Here is a 22,698-nt window from a genome sequence, read left to right as displayed (position 1 = left end):
TCAAACATAATTTTAGTACTGTTATTCATACCAGTCACTAAATAATAATAATAATAATACATTTCACTAAAAGGTTCGACGGGTATACAAAATTCGTTTCTGCTGAAATTTAGAAGTTTGTCTAAGAGATAAATTTGTTTCAATTTAAATTCCCTACAGATCATTGATTGGCCATAAAAATGTATAAAAAAAAACAGAAAAAGCAAACTAACGAACGCATACAAATTTTAAAAATTCAAATAAGTAAAAATTTAAAAAATTATTGATACCTAAAAAAAAGTATATACATTAATAAAAATAAAAAATATATTGAAAAATTTATGGAATAAAAGAACAAATTGATCAAAATAAAAACTAAACCGACTACCTAAACTAAATAGTAAGTACGAAAAACATGTAAGATTGAAAAAATTTTAAAACAAAATTAAATAGAAATTTAAAAAAATATATAAAGTCAATAAAAATAAAACAACAAAATATTATATTAAAAAAAAAACATTCTAAATAAATTTGTAAAAATTTTAAAAATTATTTATACATAGAATAAAGAATAAATAAAAGAAGAAACAAATTGATAAAAATAAAAAATAAACCAATAAAAATAAAATCAAAATAATAATAGCAAAATAAGCAAATAAAATTAGAAAGAAAATTATAAATAAATAAAAACTTCAAAAATTATTAATCGGTCACTAAAGCATCAAAAAATGTAAAACAATAATTACAATAAAAAAAATAAAACAATATATTGAAAAAATTTCACAATAAATAAAAGTTTTCAAAATTTGTACTATTTCATAAAAATTAAACCAATGAAAATAAAAAATAAGTCAGAGAAAGTAAAAAACAAATTATTAAAATATATAAACCAAGACAATAAAAAAAATTATAATAAATTCATAAAATATTTAAAAATTAGTAAAAGTAAAAACCAAATTGAGAAAAATAAAGACTGAACCAACAAACAAAAAATTAAAAGATATTGCATACAAAATTTAAAATAAAACAAGCTAACTTAATATAAATTTAAAAAACTCTTGAGAGACAGAACGACCGAAAGTAATAAAATTAAAAAATTAAGTAATATATTAACAAAAGTAAAAAATTAATTCAAAAGCATAAAACAATAAACCAAACATAATAATAGCATAAAAAATGAAAACAAAAAAAAACAATGTATGTACTATATGTTCTTACACAAACGAACTAAAATAAACAATAAAATGTAAGCAAAAATAAAATAATAAATACAGAACAAATTTAAAAAGAAATGTTTTAATTTATAAAAACATCAAAGTTTAAAAAATCCGTAGCCCATAAAAAATTAGTGATAAAAATAAATAAATAAGAGAAGAAACAAATTGATAAAAATAAAAAAGCAAAATAGTAAATACAAAAACAATTACAACAAAAAGTAAAAATTAAATTATTTAAATAATTTACAACCCAAAATTGTTCAATTTAATAATAAGACCAAAAAGTACAAAGAAAAGTTTAAGTTAAATGGCTAGGGTGCCAGTCTAGCACTCCTCAAATAGCACTAAAGCACCGATCTGATACCATTATGATACCTCCAACAGGCAGATATCTACAGCCAGCCAGAGCTGTTGATATAATGGAGAAGATTGATGGAATTTAGGTGCTAAAAGGTAAACTAATAATACAAATATTGTATCATACATACATATTTTAAATAGGTTAAAACAAATTTATAAATAAAAAATATTGAAAAAGCTCCTAATATTTCATAAGAGAATAAAGTAATAAAAATGCAAAAAATAAATTGGTTAAAATAAAAATGAAGCAATTAACCAATAATGATAAAAAAGCAAAATAATAAATACATAAAAAGATACAAATTAAACAAAAACAACATTGTTCAAATAATTGATAGGCCACAAAAAATAATTAATTAAAAGTTATAATTAAAGTTAAAATATAAACTAAATACAAGATACATACAATACAAAATTTCAAAAAGGTTAAAAAATATTTTAAACAAATAAAATTTGAAAAAAATGCCTAATATTTCATAAAAAATAAAGTAATTAAAAAAAAAAATTAATTATATTAGAAAAAAATTGATAAAAATAAACAATAAAAGCCAAATAATAAATACACAAAAATTATATTAGATACTACAAAAATAATTTGTGGGTCACAAAAAAAACTAAATAATAAGAATAAAAATTTTAAATAAAAATTAAAGTTTATATTGTATATGAAGCAAATACTAAATATAAATTTAAAAAACTCCAACAAAATTTTTAATGTATAAAAACTTAAAAAGATTTTTAATATTTTATAAAAATAATAAAAAACAATGTAATAAAAGTTCTATTTTACTACAAATTGTTAAAAACTGTAAATGTATCAAAGGTAAGCGAATAAAAGTAAAAAAGAGCAAAAAAATAAATGTAAAAAGAAAAAATTTATAAATTTAGTAATAAAAATAAAAAGTAAATATAAAAATTTTAGTAAAAATGTAAAATAAATAATAAACACAAAAATAATTTGAAAAGGTTAAAAAAGAGTTTAAGGGGGAACACCGCGTGAAAATTAAGTGATTTTCATGAATTTTTTTTTAATAAGTAGGGATGATTATTTGAGGATCGCACAAATTATTATTTATTTAACATATATTCAACTATACTGCCACAAATTTTTATTAAAAAATATTAAAAATTACAATTGTTATTAATATTAATGCAATGACGGCATAAAAAACTGATGCACCCTGGTGGCCACGATAAAGCGGTGAAAAATCATCTGAAAGCAAAAAACCAAAAAATGCTTAATCTATACATCAATGGCTATCGTCGTACGTGGCGGTTTTTTTTATTTTCATTTTTTTGTTTTTGAGAAAATGGTGCAGGTTTGAAAAATGAGGTAAAAATACAAACCTTTTTTTTTGTTTTCGAAAGGCTTGAAAAAATATTCATTTTTGGAATTTTTAAAAACGGCTATGTACGACTGTAGCCCATAAATGTACAAAAATAAAAAAAAAAATTTAAATCGGTTCGTAAGTCTTCGAGAAATGGAGGCCACCGTGTTCAGAAAAGTCGTTTTGAGAAAAACGCGTTTAAAGTTTTCATTGGCCGTTTTAACTCACTACCTGCACTTATTGTATTGGGTATAACTTCGTCAATTTTCAAGATTTTAAGTTAAATTTTTTTTACATATTTTTGAATATATCTACTTTAAGAAAATGCAGAAAAAAGCAAATAAAAATTTAAGAAACTTCTAACATTTCATAAAAGAATAAACTTATATAAATTAAAAATAAATTGGTAAAAGTCAGAAATAAATAAATAAAATAAAAAAATAAGCCAAAAAAGATAAAAACGCGAAATAATAAATACATAAAAAATTACAAATTAAAAAAATTAAAAATTAAAATAATTAAATTGGGTCACAAAAAATGAAATGACAAAAATAAAATGTAAAAATGAAAATTAAATTTAAAATGTAAAATAAATACTAAATACATACCAAAAAGGTGAAGGTTGAAAAAAACTTTTTAAATAAGTAAAATTGAAAAGCACAATGATAAAAGTAGAAAACAAATTGCAAGCAAAATCAAAATAAAAAATGTTTAATTAAATAAAAACCACAAAATAGTCAAAATTAAAAAAATAAACTCCACTTTACTCCTCTTTCAGTTGGTGAAAACAACAGGAAAAGCAGCTGTTCACGACTAGAAGTTTGTTTCCCTATTTTCCTTGAAGAATGTTGGCAAATAATTGATATGCTTACATACATACACCCTTGTAACACGCTTAAATTAAATACAAAGCCTCGGATTTAAACCAATAAATCACATTCGCTTACATTGCAAAACATGCATTTATTTTACATGAGAGACATAACATATTTAATTATTCATAACAGTTATTTTCATACATACATACGCACATCACGCGTATTCCCCCAAAGTGGCACAACTCAGAACCGTTTTACTATTCGTACTGAACGGCAAGCAGAAGACCAATTTGAGTTTTGTTGTGAATTTCTACCAAAATATTCATTGCTTCTCCTTCTCAACGAAATCCTGCGCTAAAATTTTTTTTTTCACATTTTCTTGTCACCAAAAAATTCCTTGTCACCAAAAAATTGTGTCTCATTTGAAGAACATGTACATGCAAATGTATGTATGAATGTGCGACATGTGCTCTACTCACCTCCTTGGCAAACTTGGCAAAAGAGGCCGGCGCTGTTGGGAAGATGCCCACATACGATTGGAAAGCCACTTCTGCGCTTAAATCGATTTTCTCCAACAGCAAACCGCGCAAATACTTATCCGGATTTGCTGGGTCATATTGTTCAATGTCGATGCCGACGACAAAGTATTCACCGTTGGCCAATAGACCTTTGCGCTCCAGACTGACCATCAGGCCGACGTGCTCATAGTAATGGCCAAGAATGAGATAAACTGTAAGTGAGCAAAAAAGAGGAAAAATATTAATGGCTAGTAATGGGATATACTTATGTATACTTATAAATGTATGAATAGAGATAATTTTTACATCTTACTCGCATATATGTACTTATATATAAAAAATTCTGTGTAATCACGTGAGATTAGTGTCAGGAGAATATAGAAATAAATTGACCTACATTTGTATAATATAATATTTGCGCATTGTTTAGTTGTTGGAACTGAATTGGCAGCCTTCAATAGGGCCTATGAGTGAAACAAAAAAGAAATCGTTTGAAAAACTAATTTTGAATTAAAAATATTTTAATTTATTTAACCGTTGGAAAAATTTGCTGGAATAGCTTCCTTTTTCTCAGAATCTTTCGATAATTGAAAAAAAGCATTTTTTCTTAGTACAAATGGATTTTGGTTTGTTGCGTAAGCCTTTAGATTCTACCAAAAACTACTCAAAAAACAAAACGAAAAAACGCCAAGCGTCCCACTAAGGATTGATGGCCGGAAGAAACGATTACACCTCTCTACGGTTTTAATCCGCATTCAGTAAGTTCAAACGCTTTTTTAAAATGTATAAAAAGGGCATTTAATATTCTTGCATAACCTTAAAAGGAGCAAAAAATTAAATTCACACTTTCAAAATATCAAATTTTATAAGAACCAACTAATTTTCATTAGCATTAAAATCTTCTCAGAGTGGCCTTTTTTAACTTTCTTTTGTATAATAATACAGTTTTTTTTTAACTTAAAGCTTCGGTAACTTTAAATTAAAAAAAAGAAACAAACACGAAACTTCACAATTTTCGCATTTTCGGTATAAAAAAGCACTAAATTTATTGCGAAGAGCAAATGGTTGGCAATACTGCACAACTTGGAAAAACGTGACGTCACCTACACTCTGATGGGCGCCAAGAATGATAGAAACAAGATTGCGCCCATCAGAGCGTACGTGACGTCACGTTTGATGAGTTGTGCAGTATTGCCAACCATTTGCTCTTCGCAATAAATTTAGTGCTTTTTTATACCGAAAATGCGACAATTTTTAAGTCTGGTGTTTGTTTCTTTTTGTTTTTAATTTAAGGCTAGCGAAACTTTAGGTTAAAAAAAAACTGTATTATTATACAAAAGAAGTTTAAAAAAGGCCACTCTGAGAAGATTTTAGTGCTAATGAAAATTTTTTTACTCCTATAAAATTTGATAATTTGAAAGTGCAAATTTAATTTTTGGCTCCATTTAAGGCTATGCAAAAATATTAAATGCCCCGCTCTCAACTCTTCTTAAGATTGAAAACCTTTTTCCACATTTTAAAAAACCTTTGAATTTATTGAATGCGAATTAAAACCATAGAGGTGTAATCGTTTCTTCCGGTCATCAATCCTTAGTGAGACATAGAGCTTCAAGAGGTGTATTCGTAGTAAAAATAAGCAACAAAATACCAGAAAATACTAAAGCAACCATACTGACATTTTTACAAACAGAGTACCTTATCTAGTTACATAACTTCAAATATAGCAAAAAAGTCGTTCCCTTAATAAAAGAGTCTCGCTTAACAAAAAAAACTCATAAATTAAATTGTACAAGTTAATCTCTCACCAGATTAAAACTTGAAAAAAAATATTTTTTAGGTGCTCATAGGCACATCTTTACTTTATTGAGTCTGAAACGAACTAACTTAAATTTGACAATTTGTTCTTAACCTAAGCTTGCGGCGGAAATGTTGTCACATGCATCAAACATGTGCCATACCTGTTTCCCACGATTTCTGACTTTGGGTGATATGACACCCAAAGTTAGCAGACATAGCGTCAGCAGAAATTGCCTCGCGCGTGTGAACGTCAACTTCAGCTTTTGTGGTATTAACTTACATAAGCATAACACATTTATTTAAAAAAAACGCACATTCTACAGACAATTTGTCACGCATACAAAGTTCTTTAAGTAACACAATAAAAATTTCGTGTTTTATTTTCTTTAAATGGGCATTTAGTGCGTTTTTATATCCAAAGCTAGGCAACTCTGCAGTAGCGAGAGAGAGATTTTACTGCTGAAAGCAGAAGAACACCAACAACACCGGCAATCACGGACAATGCCACCAGATGTTAAAAAAAAGTAAAGCTAAATAAAACTGAGTGAATTATTTAAATAATTATTAAAAAATGTATATTTTACAAAATTATAAACATTACTTTTAATTAGAATAGGCTAGAAAAATGTCATGTGGAATGAACTAAAACTCCGAGATAAAAAATAATAAAAAAAAAAAAAAAAAATGCTAAATCAAGTTACGAAAATGGTAATCTGGCTATACTGGAGCTAAAATCACGTAACTGGTTGTCAAATTCCCTGAGCGCAAAGTAACGGGACCACGATGGGCGCCATCTCATTATTCTTTGCATCATGGATGGGCGCAATCTTCTTCTATCATTCTTGTATGCAGAGCATACTGGAGCATAGCTGGATTGCTCAAACTACTACCTCGAGTACAAAAAAACCACAAACAAATAAAACCATTGTTTATTTTTAATTTGTCAATAAGTTATTCCCACCTTGCTTATTATTCATACTTTGGGGACTGCACAAAATTGTCCCTAATATATACGTATATCAAGATAAGTTCGTATTAATACGTACATTCACCCACCAATACAGATTATGTTACCACAAACCAATCACCTTTATCTTAGTTTAAATTGAAATTTATCAATTATCGGTTCGCAACCAAAGGTCGCAAACCCTTCAAAAATTCTTCATAGACTCATTAGAGTGCTCCTCTCCACGGAAATCTTTAGTAAAAGGCGAAAGATTTATTCGACAACTGAAGAGAAGCCAGAGTAATTTCCATATCCCAATACACAACTACTACTTTAAAACATTTTATAAACCATCTGCGAACTACAAATTTTTAATGAACACGAAAAAATAGTACTCACACTACATAATTCACATATTTTAACATACAGATGTACATAAATAGGTGGATGAATCAGCAGTACGCGAAGCGATTTTCCAACGTTTCAAACGTGAAGCATAAAACATACTCACAAGGGTGAGAATGTATGTGAAAGATGTAAAAATTGAAAACCAGGTAAAAGTCAACAAGCACTAAGGTAGAGAGCTGGCACAAGAGTTGCCGATAGCTCTCTGCCTGAGGTGTTGCTGTTGTTGTTGTCTTCTTAGCTCAATGTACTGTGAAGTGCCACTTATAAGTTAAATAAGGTTGCCAGACAATAAACATAAATGCAAGAAATGCGTTTTAAGCACTTTTGCTTATGTAGCGAGATTTACTTATTTAATATAAGGCCAAAATAAATGAAATGGGTTAAGTAAAAAGTCGCTTTATCGAATTTATATGATAACAAAATTTTTCAATAAAGTTTGAATTCTTTCCTGGAATTTCTGAAAAAAATTTAATTTAACCCATTTACACCCAACTCTCTTTTTACACTCTTCTTTTTCTACTCGATTTGGAAGGAACAAATTTATTATACAAAATTTTCGTTCTTGCACGAATCTCAAAACAAAAATGTTTTTCTAAACACAAGATAATTTCAAAAATAATGCCATATAAAGTAAAACTTTTGGGTAAGATTAAGTAAAGATACATACATTTGTACATACTTATTTATCTTCAAAAACTATGCAAAAAGTGCATTTTAGAACTATGCATTAAAGTTTTAACGTAATCCTTAGGTCGCGTGTAGCTGGCTAACAACTATTGTTCAAGGTGGCACAAAATTAATCATCCAAGATTGTTATTGAATAATTCTTTTACTGAATAAAAAATAATAGTTTTCATTAATAGTAGTTTTATTTCACCCTTACGTGCTCCAATACTTTTCTATTTGTATACTGCAGCTGCCTAGTTCACAAGACTCATATATGAATGGCATACAACACTATTTGCAAAAATTTTAAGATTTGTATAGTGTGATGAATTTTGCGCCACCCTGTATAAACAAATGGAGAAAGCAAAAAACAGTCGCTGATAACAGACTTGGTTGCAACGAAACAACGAACGGAAACTATTAATAAGTGTAATAAAACCTTGCAGATGGGCTGGACATATCTGACATATGATATTTACTCACGAAAGCATTTTGAGGCCAGTCTGTAATAAACGTGCATTTATGTTAACAAATGGTCATGAGTAGTTGGGTAGATTTTCTTTTTTCTAAATTCAGTTTAAATTCTTATATATTTTGCATTTTGCATTTTTGCAATTTGAATTTTTATGTGTTTTATGGATTGAATTTTCACTGTACACTAATTAAAATAAAATTAATAATGAAACAAATCAACATAAAATATATTAATTAATAAAATAACATATTTAATGTTTGAATAATAAAATAAATTTGAAAATAATTTGTAAGAAAAATTAATTGCTTTTGTTATATAAACACGCATCTATATGGATTTCCTTATTACTTCTTTTGCACGATTTTTTGGGAAAATATTTATAGAGTTTTCACCTTACAGGAAGTTATGGAATCTATCCCCAAATTTACGATATGTCTCGCGTATTTTTTACACAATTTTTATTTGCCCCTTTTTCTAAGGAACATACGAGTATCACAAACCATGTGAAAGAAGAGTTGGGTGCATTAACACTATAATCGCTTGGGTATGCAAAAACCATGCAATTTTTTTCAAAAAGTTCTAATACTTTCCAAGTTTTATATCTTGTTTATTTTTCTAAGAGTTTTAAACATTTATTGCTTTCCACGTTTTTTTTTTTCTCGTAAATAAAATCTTGTTTATTTTGGAAAATATTATGAAAATTAATAAATTGTGCCATATTACCCATTTAATTACATAACTGAATCTCCATTCTTGAGTAATCGAACAAAGCATTTTTGCATAAAAACTATGCCTGTTTACATTAACCTTTTTTGGTTCATATACCTTAAGAAATAAATAAACCTAACACAACCCCTTAATTTTGTGTACAGATCTCCGTTGTTTGACATCCTCTTTTTACACCGGATTTACACACGGAGACATCTGGAAGGGAGGCACTGGAAATTCTCTTTTCATGTCTCATTCGCGGCCACACGGGCAAATCGTCTGGTTCGGACGACAAACTTGTTAAATAATAAATAATTTGTTGTTTTTTTTATTGAAATATATTTATAAATTCTTATACTTGACTGAAACAAATTTAATTAAAAATACTTCATATGTAAATAATTAACTTAAAATTAACTTGAGTATCTAGAAATGCAGGGAAAAATTAGAAATCAACATAAACATGTCCCATGACTATTTTAAAATATACCTACTTAACTAGCAAAAATAATCGTGCATTTCCCAAGCAGCGTTCGGATGTTTGTCATCGTTGTTATCTTCCGTTTGATTGAAAACCAACACATAACTTAGAACTTTCGTCCACAAAAGAAGAAAACGAATGAAGCAACTGTCAAAAATTGCTTTAAGATAAGAAATACGAATAAGAAGACCAAAGCGTGTCGCCAGTACAGGAGACAAATTCCCTTCTCTCTTCCGCGGCCGTCCTTCACCACCGAACAAAATGTTTCCCTTCCAAATGTTTCCGTGTGTAAATGGGCACTTAGTTCTCACAGGCATCTCATCTACACTCACCTCACGGCAAAGCTGCGCTGAATTTTTCATTTCGTAATCTTGTATTATTCATTCCTGATATATACTAAGATTAACATTAAAATCGTAGTATTTACATATAATATATTGGTATATAGTATATATATTTATATATATTATTTTACTGATGTATGTATGTATTATAGAAACTTAATTAAATGCCAGTTTGGCTTCACGAGCGTGATATTGGCATTTATCTTGATTTCTAAAAGTATTCGTACCGAAAATTTAATTACATACGCAAAAACAAATAAACATATTTTCGTGCCCGCTGATTCACACTCAAGTCTGGCAACGCCTGTGGCTCAATGCTGCCTATATCAGCGCACTAGCGTGCTACTAAAGTCACACCTATGCTTACATACTCGTATACGTTTGTACAACAATAGCAAGCAAATGCCCGGCAGGGGAAGCAGCCGGCAAACGAATAAAGGAATACAACCGAAAAGGCAACGGCCAACAATCAACGGTTGCTATGAATGTTTTGATGTTCACATTTGGCAGCTTGTTAAACTTGCGTATGCACATAAATGTATGTATGTAGATGTGCATGTCTGATAAGTATAGAGGTAAAATGACTCGTACGCTATGTTGCTGATATCGGGTAGTTGACTGTAAATTTATACATGCCTTCCTCCACTATTCGCTGTATTTGAAATGCGTGTTGAGTTTATTTCGGATGTGGTTCACTCGCGTCAGTTTTGTGTAGTACAGTTTGCTGTCAATTCTCAGAAGCCTTATTCACGTTTGAATTAAAGTACTTTAATGTGAGCGTTGGTCAGGTTATCGCTTCTCGGCCTTATGGCTAAGATCAAAGTGTTGAAAAATTGTTTTGTTTTTTGTCTTTTGTCTTTTGTTTTTTGTCCTTTCGTTTTCCTTGTTTTTTGTCTTTTATTTTTGTTTGTTTCTCGTTTTTCTTTGTTTCTTGTTTTTTGTCCTTTTTTTTTTTTTTTTTCTTTTTCTCTTTTTCTCTCTTGTTTTTACAACTGGACACTTTAATGATTATTTACCCATTTGTGGAATTATTTGTCAATTCACTCAACAGTATTATTGAGTCAATTCACCCAACAGTATTATAATGGCGGATGAACCTGCGGGGGATTCTGGCGAGCTGCCGGGGTCACCAACAGAGATTGTCATTGAATTTCCTCTTCCCTCAGAATTCCGATGCCCAAAGTGTGCGGGTCCTCGGAAAGGACGAGGGGCCTGTATCTACTCCTCGCACGGAGGGCTTGCTAAACACATAAAGTTTGACCATCCGGGTGAATATGTACTGGTCTTCCAATGTGGCGTTTGTGGCTACAGAGGGGGGACAGCATATCCCGCCAAGGATGTGCGAACTCATCATGCCAAAAATCATGTCGTTAACCGGCCCGCTCTATCGACAGAAACGAGGGCACGTGGTCGCACCGGATCTGACAGGACAGCCAACAGTAGTAGCAATAGCACTATTACCGCATTAAGATCTAGCGCGAGAGCCAGAGTCAGCTCAGATAATTCCCTCATTAGCAGTAGAGTCACTCCCGACAGAAGTAACGGACCATCACCAGGAAATCCTCCACCAAGGACCACTCGGAGACCTCCATCCCTTAGTTCCCAGCGTGATGACACTGGCGCCACGATCTCTCGACCCTCCGGCCGCACTATCACCACCAGAGCTACGGCGTCGACTACCTCCTCCACTACCAAAGGCCCTCCAACAACATCGAGGGAGACACACAATAAAACACCAACACAACCCAGGGCTTCTCACGCTGCAACACCCCCTACAAGGAACTCCAGGGCTCAAAGTACCCCACCGACATCTATGTTCCACAGAAAGCAAACTGCACCATTGCGTCCAAGGGACTCAAATCGCTTGGTTACTGTCATCACTACCACTGCAACGGGGCCTGTCACCAGAAGCAGGCGCCTCATGAGCCTCCCACCTGAGACAAGAGACGTATTGCAGAAGAGAAAGGGGCTCACCAGAGCGAATACAGAGGGTACGAACAGCTCCCCACGGGAGTCGAGAGACACACCCATCCCGTTAGCACCCCAGCCAAGAATGCCATCAGAACCATCACAACTGTCACCTCATTCACCAACAGATGGAAATAATGAAGGAAGCGAGCACCCACTATCAACCGGGGCGGCCTATCTACCCCCTTCAACCAGCATCACTACATTGACCACGGTAAAAAATAGTGTCAGCACGTGCGGGAGACCAATCGTGACAGCAAGACTGATTGGTGAGGGACCACAGATAGTGTCCGCTACAAGGGTGAACCCAACGGCCACCCAACTTCTCCTTAGCAGGATCCAAGAGGAAAGATGCACGCACCAGAAGGAAGCCCAACGTCCATCAACATCCCATGGGACTACCGAGGGTAGGGAATCGGGGCGTCTCAGTGAAGTCGCGCTGAGGAAAAGGCGTGGAGCTGGCAGGAAACTGAGCCCATCACCATCGTCTTCGTCGTCATCGCCGAGTCATTCTGCCGGGGCCCAAAGTGACGATTCAGTCTTTACTCGCAATCCGGTAACACACAGTCCTATGAATAATAACCTTAATAATATGAACGACAATGTAATTGATGTAAATAATAATAGTCATCAATCTCCGCAACTAGAGGCATTGCAAAATCCGGTACGACAGGCACCACCCGCGATTGCCCCAAGCTTCTCAGCATCAGTCCCTCGTGACCACTCTTTGCGCAACCCTCAAACTGCTCATACCGAACCCAACATTTTTCCTAGATCCTCAACAGCTTCCCAACTCCCGAAGTCCGGCTCCGCGGGGGCGCGTGCTTCTGGGGGGGCTCCATCAGGGGACCTGGCTCGGTCTGGACTTGCTAGTCGCCAGACACAGAGAAACCATGGGACCATCAATAGGGGAAACAACCCAGCGACGTCCTCCACGAGTGCCCAGAGGACACGTCCTCACCACTTCCAACCATCTGACAGAGTATCCCGGGCGCCAGCGCGGGCTCCAACAGATACCAACAGCCAGCGTGCAACGAGAGAACAAGGTGCAGGCCGCATTTCCGAGGCTGCCAACACCAGAAGACGATTGGTGGCCCGGGCAGAAGGAATAAACACCGTGGATGGCCTTGATCAACTCGCAGTGGATCTAGCGAGTTTCCTACAAGCAACATCTGGGAAACCGGCAAACAATCAGCCGCGACCTCCTCGGGCCCAGCCCCAGCAACGTGAACCACCAAGTCAACAGCCCCGCCACGATAGAGCTGGCTATCACCCCGACGATGCCAACGACAGGAGAAGCCGGCACCAGGGCGCTGAGCCCATGTTTCACCAGGGAGCTCAACAAGTTCGTCAAGCAACCGAGATTCAAAAACTCTACAGAACGAATCGCAAGAGAGCGATGCAGAAAATACTGGTAGGATCCACGAAACACTGCCAAGTGCAGCGAGATGAGGTCTACCAGCACTATCACTCCATGTACTCTCTTGCGAGGAATTCTATGGGGAACGAACCGGAAATCCAATGGCCGGAATGGCCTGAGAATGGAAATGAGCGGTTGGTGGAGGCACTGACAAAGCCCTTTGACGCCCTCGAGGTGAACAAGAGACTCCGTAAAACACATAACAGTGCACCGGGACCGGATGGACTCACCTACCGAGAGCTTCGGAGGGCAGATCCTGGGGCGGTAGTTATCACCGCGGCCTTCAACGCCTGTCTCCGGTTATCGGCATTTCCAACATCGTGGAAAATGTCCAACACGGTGCTGGTCTACAAAAAAGGAGACCAGGCGGACCTCTCCAACTGGCGTCCGCTAGCCATGGGCGACACGACAGCAAAACTGTTTGCTGCTGTACTGGCGGACAGGATCACCGAGTTCGCAGTACGGGGGAAGCGCCTTGGACAGGAGCAGAAGGGCTTCCTGCAGTATGAGGGGTGCGCTGAGCACAACTACGTTCTGCAGGAGGTCATTGAGGACTCCAAACGGACGGGGAAGGAACTTCTGGTGGCCTGGCTGGACCTGACCAACGCCTTCGGGTCCATCCCTCATGAATCCATATATAGGGCCTTGGATGGAGCTGGCCTGCCGTCGTCAGCGGTGAACATGGTGAGAGCAATGTACACCGACTGCACGACACAGGTAAGGACACGGGAGGGATTCACTGACCCTATTAGAATTGCTGCGGGAGTCAAGCAGGGTTGCCCGGCTAGCCCCATCATGTTCAACCTGACCCTGGAGTCGCTCATCAGAGAGCTTTCCAGCAAAGGTACGGGCTACGTGATGGGGACCACGCGATGGAAGAACTTAGCGTACGCCGATGACCTTGCTTTGATTGCTGGCAGCCCGGAGGAGATGAGACTGTTGCTGACGACCGCGGAGGCTGAAGCCAAGAAGATCGGGCTCAGGTTTAATCCTGGAAAATGCGCCACCCTCCATCTTAGGGGCAAGGGCGGTAAGCAGCGCGCAGTACCCACCGAGTTCATCATGGGCGATGAGCCAGTGAAGGCGCTCCAAGCGGGACAAGCCTACCAACATCTAGGAATACCAACTGGCTACCAAGTGAGACAAACACCCGTTGCCACCATTGAGCAGCTCATCACTGATGTTAGGACGGTGGATGACTCTCTGCTAACCCCATGGCAGAAGTTTGACGCCGTAGCCACTTTCATCTTACCAAGGCTAGATTTCGTGATGAGGGGAGCTCAGGTCCGGAAGGCGGGCCTCACAGCGGCGGACAAAGCCATCAAGAGAGCAGGTAAACGCTGGCTGAACCTTCCGCAGCGCGCTAGTCCGGAGGTGGTCTTCATACCCCCGTATAGGGGTGGTGGAGGGTTGCTTCCGTTGGCGGACCTGGCAGACGTACTCACGGTAGCTCATGCGTTCAGGATGTTAACCTGTGCGGATGGGTCCGTGAGCGCGTTGGCGAGGGAAACGTTGTCGGACACGGTTCAGAGGAAGCTGAAAAGACCACCAGTGCAGCAGGACATCGCTGAATACCTCTCTGGCTCATTGGAGGGGGAGTTCTTTGGGCCCAGCACCGACAATTCCTCATTTTGGTCACGCGTCAGAGTGGCAACGAGACGCCAAGCTGCGAAGCTGGAGCTGAAATGGAGACACGATGGCGGCCGGGACGAACTATCGCTGGAGTGTAAGAGCTCTAGAGGCAGAACAATCATCATCCCCCCAGAGGCCAGGACCCAGGTGATCAACCGGCTGAGAACGGCCATACAGGAGCATTACCTCGCGACGCTCCTCGCGAAGCCAGACCAGGGAAAAGTCTACGAGGTTTCATCTGGTGTAAGGGTCGCCAATCATTTTATGAGAAGCGGCAGTTACACCAGGTTTGCCGAGTGGCGTTTTGTCCACCGCGCCCGGCTCGACGTGCTCCCATTAAACGGGGCACGAAGATGGGGCGAGGGGGACAAGCGCTGCCGTAGATGTAATCACGCCCTGGAATCCTTGCCGCACGTGCTGTGCCACTGCACACCTCACTCGGCAGCGAGACAACTGCGCCATGACGCTATTGTAGCAAGAGTGGCAAAAGCTGTCAAACTGCCTGGCACCATGACCATCAACCAGACAGTTGCGGGAGTCTCTGGTGGGAATCTCTCAGCACTAAGGCCGGACATCGTCATCAGGAACGAGACCACGAGGTCCGTCACCATAGTGGACATAACCGTGCCATTCGAGAACCGACGGGAGAGTTTCGCAGAGGCGCGGGACGAGAAGATAAGGAAGTATACCCCGCTGGCTGCTGCGCTGCATTCACGAGGCTACAATGTGGAGATAGAGGCGATCCTCGTTGGTGCCCTGGGCACCTGGGACCCACGCAACGAGCCGGTGCTGAGACGCTTGCGTGTTAACCAACGCTACGCGTCTATGATGCGCCGTCTAGTTGTATCTGACACCATCCACTGGTCACGGGACATGTACGTGGAGCACGTCTCTGGGGTGAGACAATATTCTGCTCCTCCTGGGGAGCGCCCTGGCTAGGGTGTACCCCTGGCGGACGGACTTCAAACCCTCCTGACCCTACGTGAATGCGATGGTAAGGAGTCAACCTTAGCTAAGAAGCAGCATAATCCTTTATTTATATCTGGCGAACCGTCACTCTCGAAAGGAGTGCGGGTATTTTTTTTTTCGCTTCTCGGCCTTATGGCTAAGATCAAAGCGATCGCATAAGATCGCTGCAACCTTAGCTAAGGAGCAGCATGATCTTTTATTATATCTTATATCTAGCGAACCGTCACTCTCGAAAAGAGTGCGGCAATTTTTATCACCCCGGGGGGCGGAAATGTCCCCCCGGGGAAAACGGTCTTGAAGCCCTCTTTATCTGTTCTTATCAGCTTAACATCTGATAGATTCTCCATCGGAGAACAACAAATGTTAAACTGATTTTTGGAAATAGACGGAGTGTTTTAGGAGCTTGCTCCACCTCTGTCACGGGTTGGCCCAGTTTTGCAGTACCGCTGGGATTTCGGCCCAAATTACAGAATAAATATTATTAAAACTTGGGTAGTTTAGGGATGTTATTAACTGGGAACGTTACTTAAGACGAAGCGTTCCCATTTAGTTGAATCATTAAAAAAAATATGCTCTTCTAAATCGGCGCAGTAACAACGTACACGAATTGTGGCAAGGTTCTTATTCTTCTTTTTCTCTTACCTAACTTGTGAAAAATTTAGAAGTGTCGTGTGAAGATTTAGATCTTCTTCGCTTGGCTTTTTCAACGCTGAGGAAACGGGGTTTGCACGCACTTCTATCCAGCATTGCCAGTTTTTGAATTCATTTTTCATAAAACTTTGTGCCGGATGTTTTTAAAGCTTAAAAACTTAAATATAATACGGAACAGAAATACTGTTGAAATGAGTTTTTTTATTATAATCTGATAGATATTATTAGGACTAGACTACTTATTCTAATAAATCTGGTCGTATGGCGTAAGAAGAAGAGTGTTTTTACTTGTGTACAATGCTAACGACCGATGCTGCCGGCAGTGCTCTATGAACTTCGCGAACAGATTTATTTTCGTTTTTTCAAAGTAAATTTCCACAATTTTGTGTTGTTTTGGCGTTAAACAATTCATAATGACCTACCAAACCTTACTGAACATAAAATACACCCAATATAAGATTTCGCCAATTTGTACATTTTTTACTTACTCTAAGTACGATTACTTTTCAGCGATTTTTTGCGGTATTTGAATTACCTAATTTTCTATTTTTTCATATTGTAAATCTTGTTCCCTTATACCCACTTCCTACCACATTGGTGGTTCTAGTTTATCCAATCGAAGCGAAATTATTGAACTGAGTGCGGTATTTGATTCTAAATTCTCTTTAAGACATTTAAATTACACCAATTCAAAGTCATATTCCGTACTTGCGTTTATTTCACGTTTTTTTAGCTCGGCTTTTTTTGATCAATATATTTTAAAGCAGTCATATACCTCTCAGGTGAGTTCGAAACTGGAATACGTCGTCCTGTGTCTTTAGGTATATGGAGACCATATCGCACTTGTTACGTTAAAGCGTAACAACTCAAAATCTGAACATTTTCAGTAGAGACGAAAAACTATTTCCGTAAATATTAATAATATATTACAAGGAAAAAAATATGTAATATATCTGCACGAAAATATCATTAAAAACAATATAACGGTTGTTTCATTCTTATTTGTTTAGTAGTTGCGCTAAAATAACAAATTTTTGAGTTGTTACTCTTTTCCTGAAATTTTTTTATTCACTTAGTGGTATATTTTAAACAAACCGTTTGGTTGTAAACAGGCACAATTCAAAATGTTACACTTTATGTGACACAAATTTGTTCAAACACTTGGAGGCAACTAAAAATGTAACTCTTTAGTTGAGACAAAAGAAGTCATTCTGACAACAAAGAGAGAGAGTCATAACGGGTTTTTTCATGAAAGACTAGACAAACCACTGAACGATTTTTACAGTGGGTAGAAATGACCACTGTACATTGTTTTCTTGCAAAAAAACTAAAATTTGGAAATTTTGAGTTGTTACGCTTTAACGTAACAAGTGCGATATTAATAGGACTATGAATAAGTTCGTTACGGTTTTACAACAGATGGCGTAACTTGATTATTATTCCATCGATCCACATTTCCAAACATTCATTGGAGAGCTACTGTCGTAAGGCACAAACGTCAGTATAAGTTTTTTATTTGAAGCGTAAACAACAATATTTTTACCACACTTGAAAATGTCGAATTTCGTGCCAAATAATGTGTTTTTGCGGGGAATTCTTCTTCATTATTTTAATATGAAGAAAAAAGCAGCCGAAAGTCATCGTATCTTGGTGGAAGTTTATGGTGAGCATGCTCTATCTGAGCGAACGTGCCAGAAGTGGTTTGCACGCTTTAAAAGTGGTGATTTTGGCTTGGAAGACGAAGAACGCGAGGGTGCGCCGCCAAAGTTCATGGATACCGAATTGGAGGAATTGCTCGATCAAGATCCGGCTCAAACGCAAGAAGAGGTTGCAAAAACTTTGGGAGTTGATCAATCAACCATTTCCAAACGTTTAAAAGCCATGGGAATGATCCGAAAGGTAGGCCATTGGGTGCCGTATGAATTGAAGCCAAGAGACGTTGAACGCCGTTTTATGGCATGCGAACAACTGCTTCAACGGCACAAAAGAAAGGGTTTTTTGCATCGAATTGTGACTGGCGATGAAAAGTGGGTCCATTACGACAATCCAAAACGTCGGGCAACGTATGGATACCCTGGCCATGCTTCAACATCGACGTCGGCGCAGAATATTCATGGCCTGAAGGTTATGCTGTGTATCTGGTGGGACCAGCTGGGTGTTGTGTATTATGAGCTACTGAAACCGAATGAAACGATTACGGGGGATGTCTACCGACGACAATTGATGCGTTTGAGCGGAGCACTGCGAGAAAAACGGCCGCAATACGCCGATAGACACGACAAAGTTATTTTGCAACATGACAATGCTCGGCCACATGTTGCACAAGTGGTCAAAACATACTTAGAAACGCTCAAATGGGATGTCCTACCCCACCCGCCGTATAGTCCAGACCTTGCGCCATCCGATTACTATCTCTTCCGATCGATGCAACATGGCCTGGCTGACCAGCACTTCCGTAATTACGATGAAGTCAAAAAATGGATCGATTCGTGGATTGCGGCAAAACCGACCGAATTTTTCACAAAGGGAATCCGTGAATTGCCAGAAAGATGGGAAAAAGTAGTAGTAAGCGATGGACAATATTTTGAATATTAAATTTGTAACCATTTTACGTCAACAAAGTTTCAAATTTCGAAAAAAAACCGCACGAACTTATTCATAGTCCTATTATGTTTGTCATATTAGTAGGCGTGAACGTGTCTAGTAAGATTTTAAGCGTTGTGCTTTGCGTTCTTTGAATTTCACTGATCCAATTCCATCCTATGAAAGTCGGTGCTTGCTCATTAATCTAAAAACACTACTCTAGAAAATAAATTTCAGTATTCCTCAGCGAAGCCTACGGAACCATTATTTTTTTTTTGGTTAGGGATGGTAAGAACTAATAAAAATAAATTTCGGATAGTTCCGGCTGTACTCGTATACACTTTCGCAACGCTGTACGCAAACTAACTAATTTTCGGTAACGTTTCACATGAGTGTCCAACAAACTTCTGTAACAACAATTCACTTGAATTGAAATTAATTCAAGGTGCGGAAACTGACGGCGTCATTACTATATTCCTGTCCTCTATTATACTGTATATGCATTCAATTATTTGGGCCGAAATCCCAGCGGTACTGCAATACTAGGCCAACCCGTGACAGAGGTGGAGCAAGCTCCTAAAACACTCCGTCTATTTCCAAAAATCAGTTTAACATTTGTTGTTCTCCGATGGAGAATCTATCAGATGTTAAGCTGATAAGAACAGATAAAGTGGGCTTCAAGACCGTTTTCCCCGGGGGGACATTTCCCCCCCGTGGTGATACATAAAAAATTCCCGCACTCTTTTCGAGAGTGACGGTTCGCTAGATATAAATAAAAGATTATGCTGCTTCTTAGCTAAGGTTGACTTTTTTCTTTGCAGGCATAGCCCATCCTTACAATCGCATTCACGTAGGGTCAGGAGGGTTTGAAGTCCGTCCGCCAGGGGCACACCCTAGCCAGGGCGCTCCCCAGGAGGAGCAGAATATTGTCTCACCCCAGAGACGTGCTCCACGTATATGTCCCGTGACCAGTGGATGGTGTCAGATACAACTAGACGGCGCATCATAGACGCGTAGCGTTGGTTAACACGCAAGCGTCTCAGCACCGGCTCGTTGCATGGGTCCCAGGTGCCCAGGGCACCAACGAGGATCGCCTCTACCTCCACATTGTAGCCTCGTGAATGCAGCGCAACAGCCAGCGGGGTATACTTCCTTATCTTCTCGTCCCGCGCCTCTGCGAAACTCTCCCGCCGGTTCTCGAATGGCACGGTTATGTCCACTATGGTGACGGACCTCGTGGTCTCGTTCCTGATGACAATGTCCGGCCTTAGTGCTGAGAGATTCCCGCCAGAGACTCCCGCAACTGTCTGGTTGATGGTCATGGTGCCAGGCAGTTTGACAGCTTTTGCCACTCTTGCTACAATAGCGTCATGGCGCTGTTGTCTCGCTGCCGAGTGAGGTGTGCAGTGGCACAGCACGTGCGGCAAGGATTCCAGGGCGTGATTACATCTACGGCAGCGCTTGTCCCCCTCACCCCATCTTCGTGCCCCGTTTAATGGGAGCACGTCGAGCCGGGCGCGGTGGACAAAACGCCACTCGGCAAACCTGGTGTAGCTGCCGCTTCTCATAAAATGATTGGCGACCCTTACACCAGATGAAACCTCGTAGACTTTTCCCTGGTCTGGCTTCGCGAGGAGCGTCGCGAGGTAATGCTCCTGTATGGCCGTTCTCAGCCGGTTGATCACCTGGGTCCTGGCCTCTGGGGGGGATGATGACTGTTCTGCCTCTAGAGCTCTTGCACTCCAGCGATAGTTCGTCCCGGCCGCCATCGTGTCTCCATTTCAGCTCCAGCTTCGCAGCTTGGCGTCTCGTTGCCACTCTGACACGTGACCAAAATGAGGAATTGTCGGTGCTGGGCCCAAAGAACTCCCCCTCCAATGAGCCAGAGAGGTATTCAGCGATGTCCTGCTGCACTGGTGGTCTTTTCAGCTTCCGCTGAACCGTATCCGACAGCGTCTCCCTCGCCAACGCGCTCACGGACCCATCCGCACAGGTTAACATCCTGAACGCATGAGCTACCGTGAGTACGTCTGCCAGGTCCGCCAACGGAAGCAACCCTCCACCACCCCTATACGGGGGTTGGAAGACCACCTCCGGACTGGCGCGCTGGGGAAGGTTCAGCCAGCGTTTACCTGCTCTCTTGATGGCTTTGTCCGCCGCTGTGAGGCCCGCCTTCCGGACCTGAGCTCCCCTCATCACGAAATCTAGCCTTGGTAAGATGAAAGTGGCTACGGCGTCAAACTTCTGCCATGGGGTTAGCAGAGAGTCATCCACCGTCCTAACATCAGTGATGAGCTGCTCAATGGTGGCAACGGGTGTTTGTCTCACTTGGTAGCCAGTTGGTATTCCTAGATGTTGGTAGGCTTGTCCCGCTTGGAGCGCCTTCACTGGCTCATCGTCCATGATGAACTCAGTGGGTACTGCGCGCTGCTTACCGCCCTTGCCCCTAAGATGGAGGGTGGCGCATTTTCCAGGATTAAACCTGAGCCCGATCTTCTTGGCTTCAGCCTCCGCGGTCGTCAGCAACAGTCTCATCTCCTCCGGGCTGCCAGCAATCAGAGCAAGGTCATCGGCGTACGCTAAGTTCTTCCATCGCGTGGTCCCCATCACGTAGCCCGTACCTTTGCCGGAAAGCTCTCTGATGAGCGACTCCAGGGTCAGGTTGAACGTGATGGGGCTAGCCGGGCAACCCTGCTTGACTCCCGCAGCAATTCTAATTGGGTCAGTGAATCCCTCCCGTGTCCTTACCTGTGTCGTGCAGTCGGTGTACATTGCTCTCACCATGTTCACCGATGACGACGGCAGGCCAGCTCCATCCAAGGCCCTATATATGGATTCATGAGGGATGGACCCGAAGGCGTTGGTCAGGTCCAGCCAGGCCACCAGAAGTTCCTTCCCCGTCCGTTTGGAGTCCTCAATGACCTCCTGCAGAACGTAGTTGTGCCCAGCACACCCCTCATACTGCAGGAAGCCCTTCTGCTCCTGTCCAAGGCGCTTCCCCCGTACTGCGAACTCGGTGATCCTGTCCGCCAGTACAGCAGCAAACAGTTTTGCTGTCGTGTCGCCCATGGCTAGCGGACGCCAGTTGGAGAGGTCCGCCTGGTCTCCTTTTTTGTAGACCAGCACCGTGTTGGAAATGCCGATAACCGGAGACAGGCGTTGAAGGCCGCGGTGATAACTACCGCACCAGGATCTGCCCTCCGAAGCTCTCGGTAGGTGAGTCCATCCGGTCCCGGTGCACTGTTATGTGCTTTACGGAGTCTCTTGTTCACCTCGAGGGCGTCAAAGGGCTTTGTCAGTGCCTCCACCAACCGCTCATTTCCATTCTCAGGCCATTCCGGCCATTGGATTTCCGGTTCGTTCCCCATAGAATTCCTCGCAAGAGAGTACATGGAGTGATAGTGCTGGTAGACCTCATCTCGCTGCACTT

The 22,698-nt window shown here is 39.5% G+C and overlaps 1 protein-coding gene, 1 non-coding gene and 2 pseudogenes across 2 annotated transcripts in view; 1 reads left to right on the top strand and 3 right to left on the bottom strand.

Annotated features, from left to right (window-relative positions):
• Positions 1-22,698, bottom strand: part of LOC128860935 (guanylate cyclase 32E) — a 192,551-nt gene that overhangs the window by 33,143 nt on the left and 136,710 nt on the right. Inside the window, exon 7 of the mRNA XM_054098735.1 lies at positions 4,182-4,432. Coding sequence (XP_053954710.1) covers positions 4,182-4,432 — 251 coding nt within the window. The remainder of the gene's footprint in view (positions 1-4,181; positions 4,433-22,698) is intronic.
• LOC128862644 (U5 spliceosomal RNA) lies at positions 7,144-7,267 on the bottom strand. The gene has a single exon (XR_008454526.1). It is a non-coding gene; the product is annotated as a U5 spliceosomal RNA (small nuclear RNA).
• LOC128862627 (U2 spliceosomal RNA) lies at positions 16,333-16,502 on the top strand (annotated as a pseudogene).
• LOC128862628 (U2 spliceosomal RNA) lies at positions 19,776-19,956 on the bottom strand (annotated as a pseudogene).

The sequence above is a fragment of the Anastrepha ludens genome, chromosome 4 (assembly GCF_028408465.1).
Source record: "Anastrepha ludens isolate Willacy chromosome 4, idAnaLude1.1, whole genome shotgun sequence".
Classification (NCBI taxonomy): Eukaryota; Metazoa; Arthropoda; class Insecta; order Diptera; family Tephritidae; genus Anastrepha; species Anastrepha ludens.
Note: the sequence above shows the minus strand (reverse complement) of the source record. Positions and strands in the feature narration are given on the sequence as shown.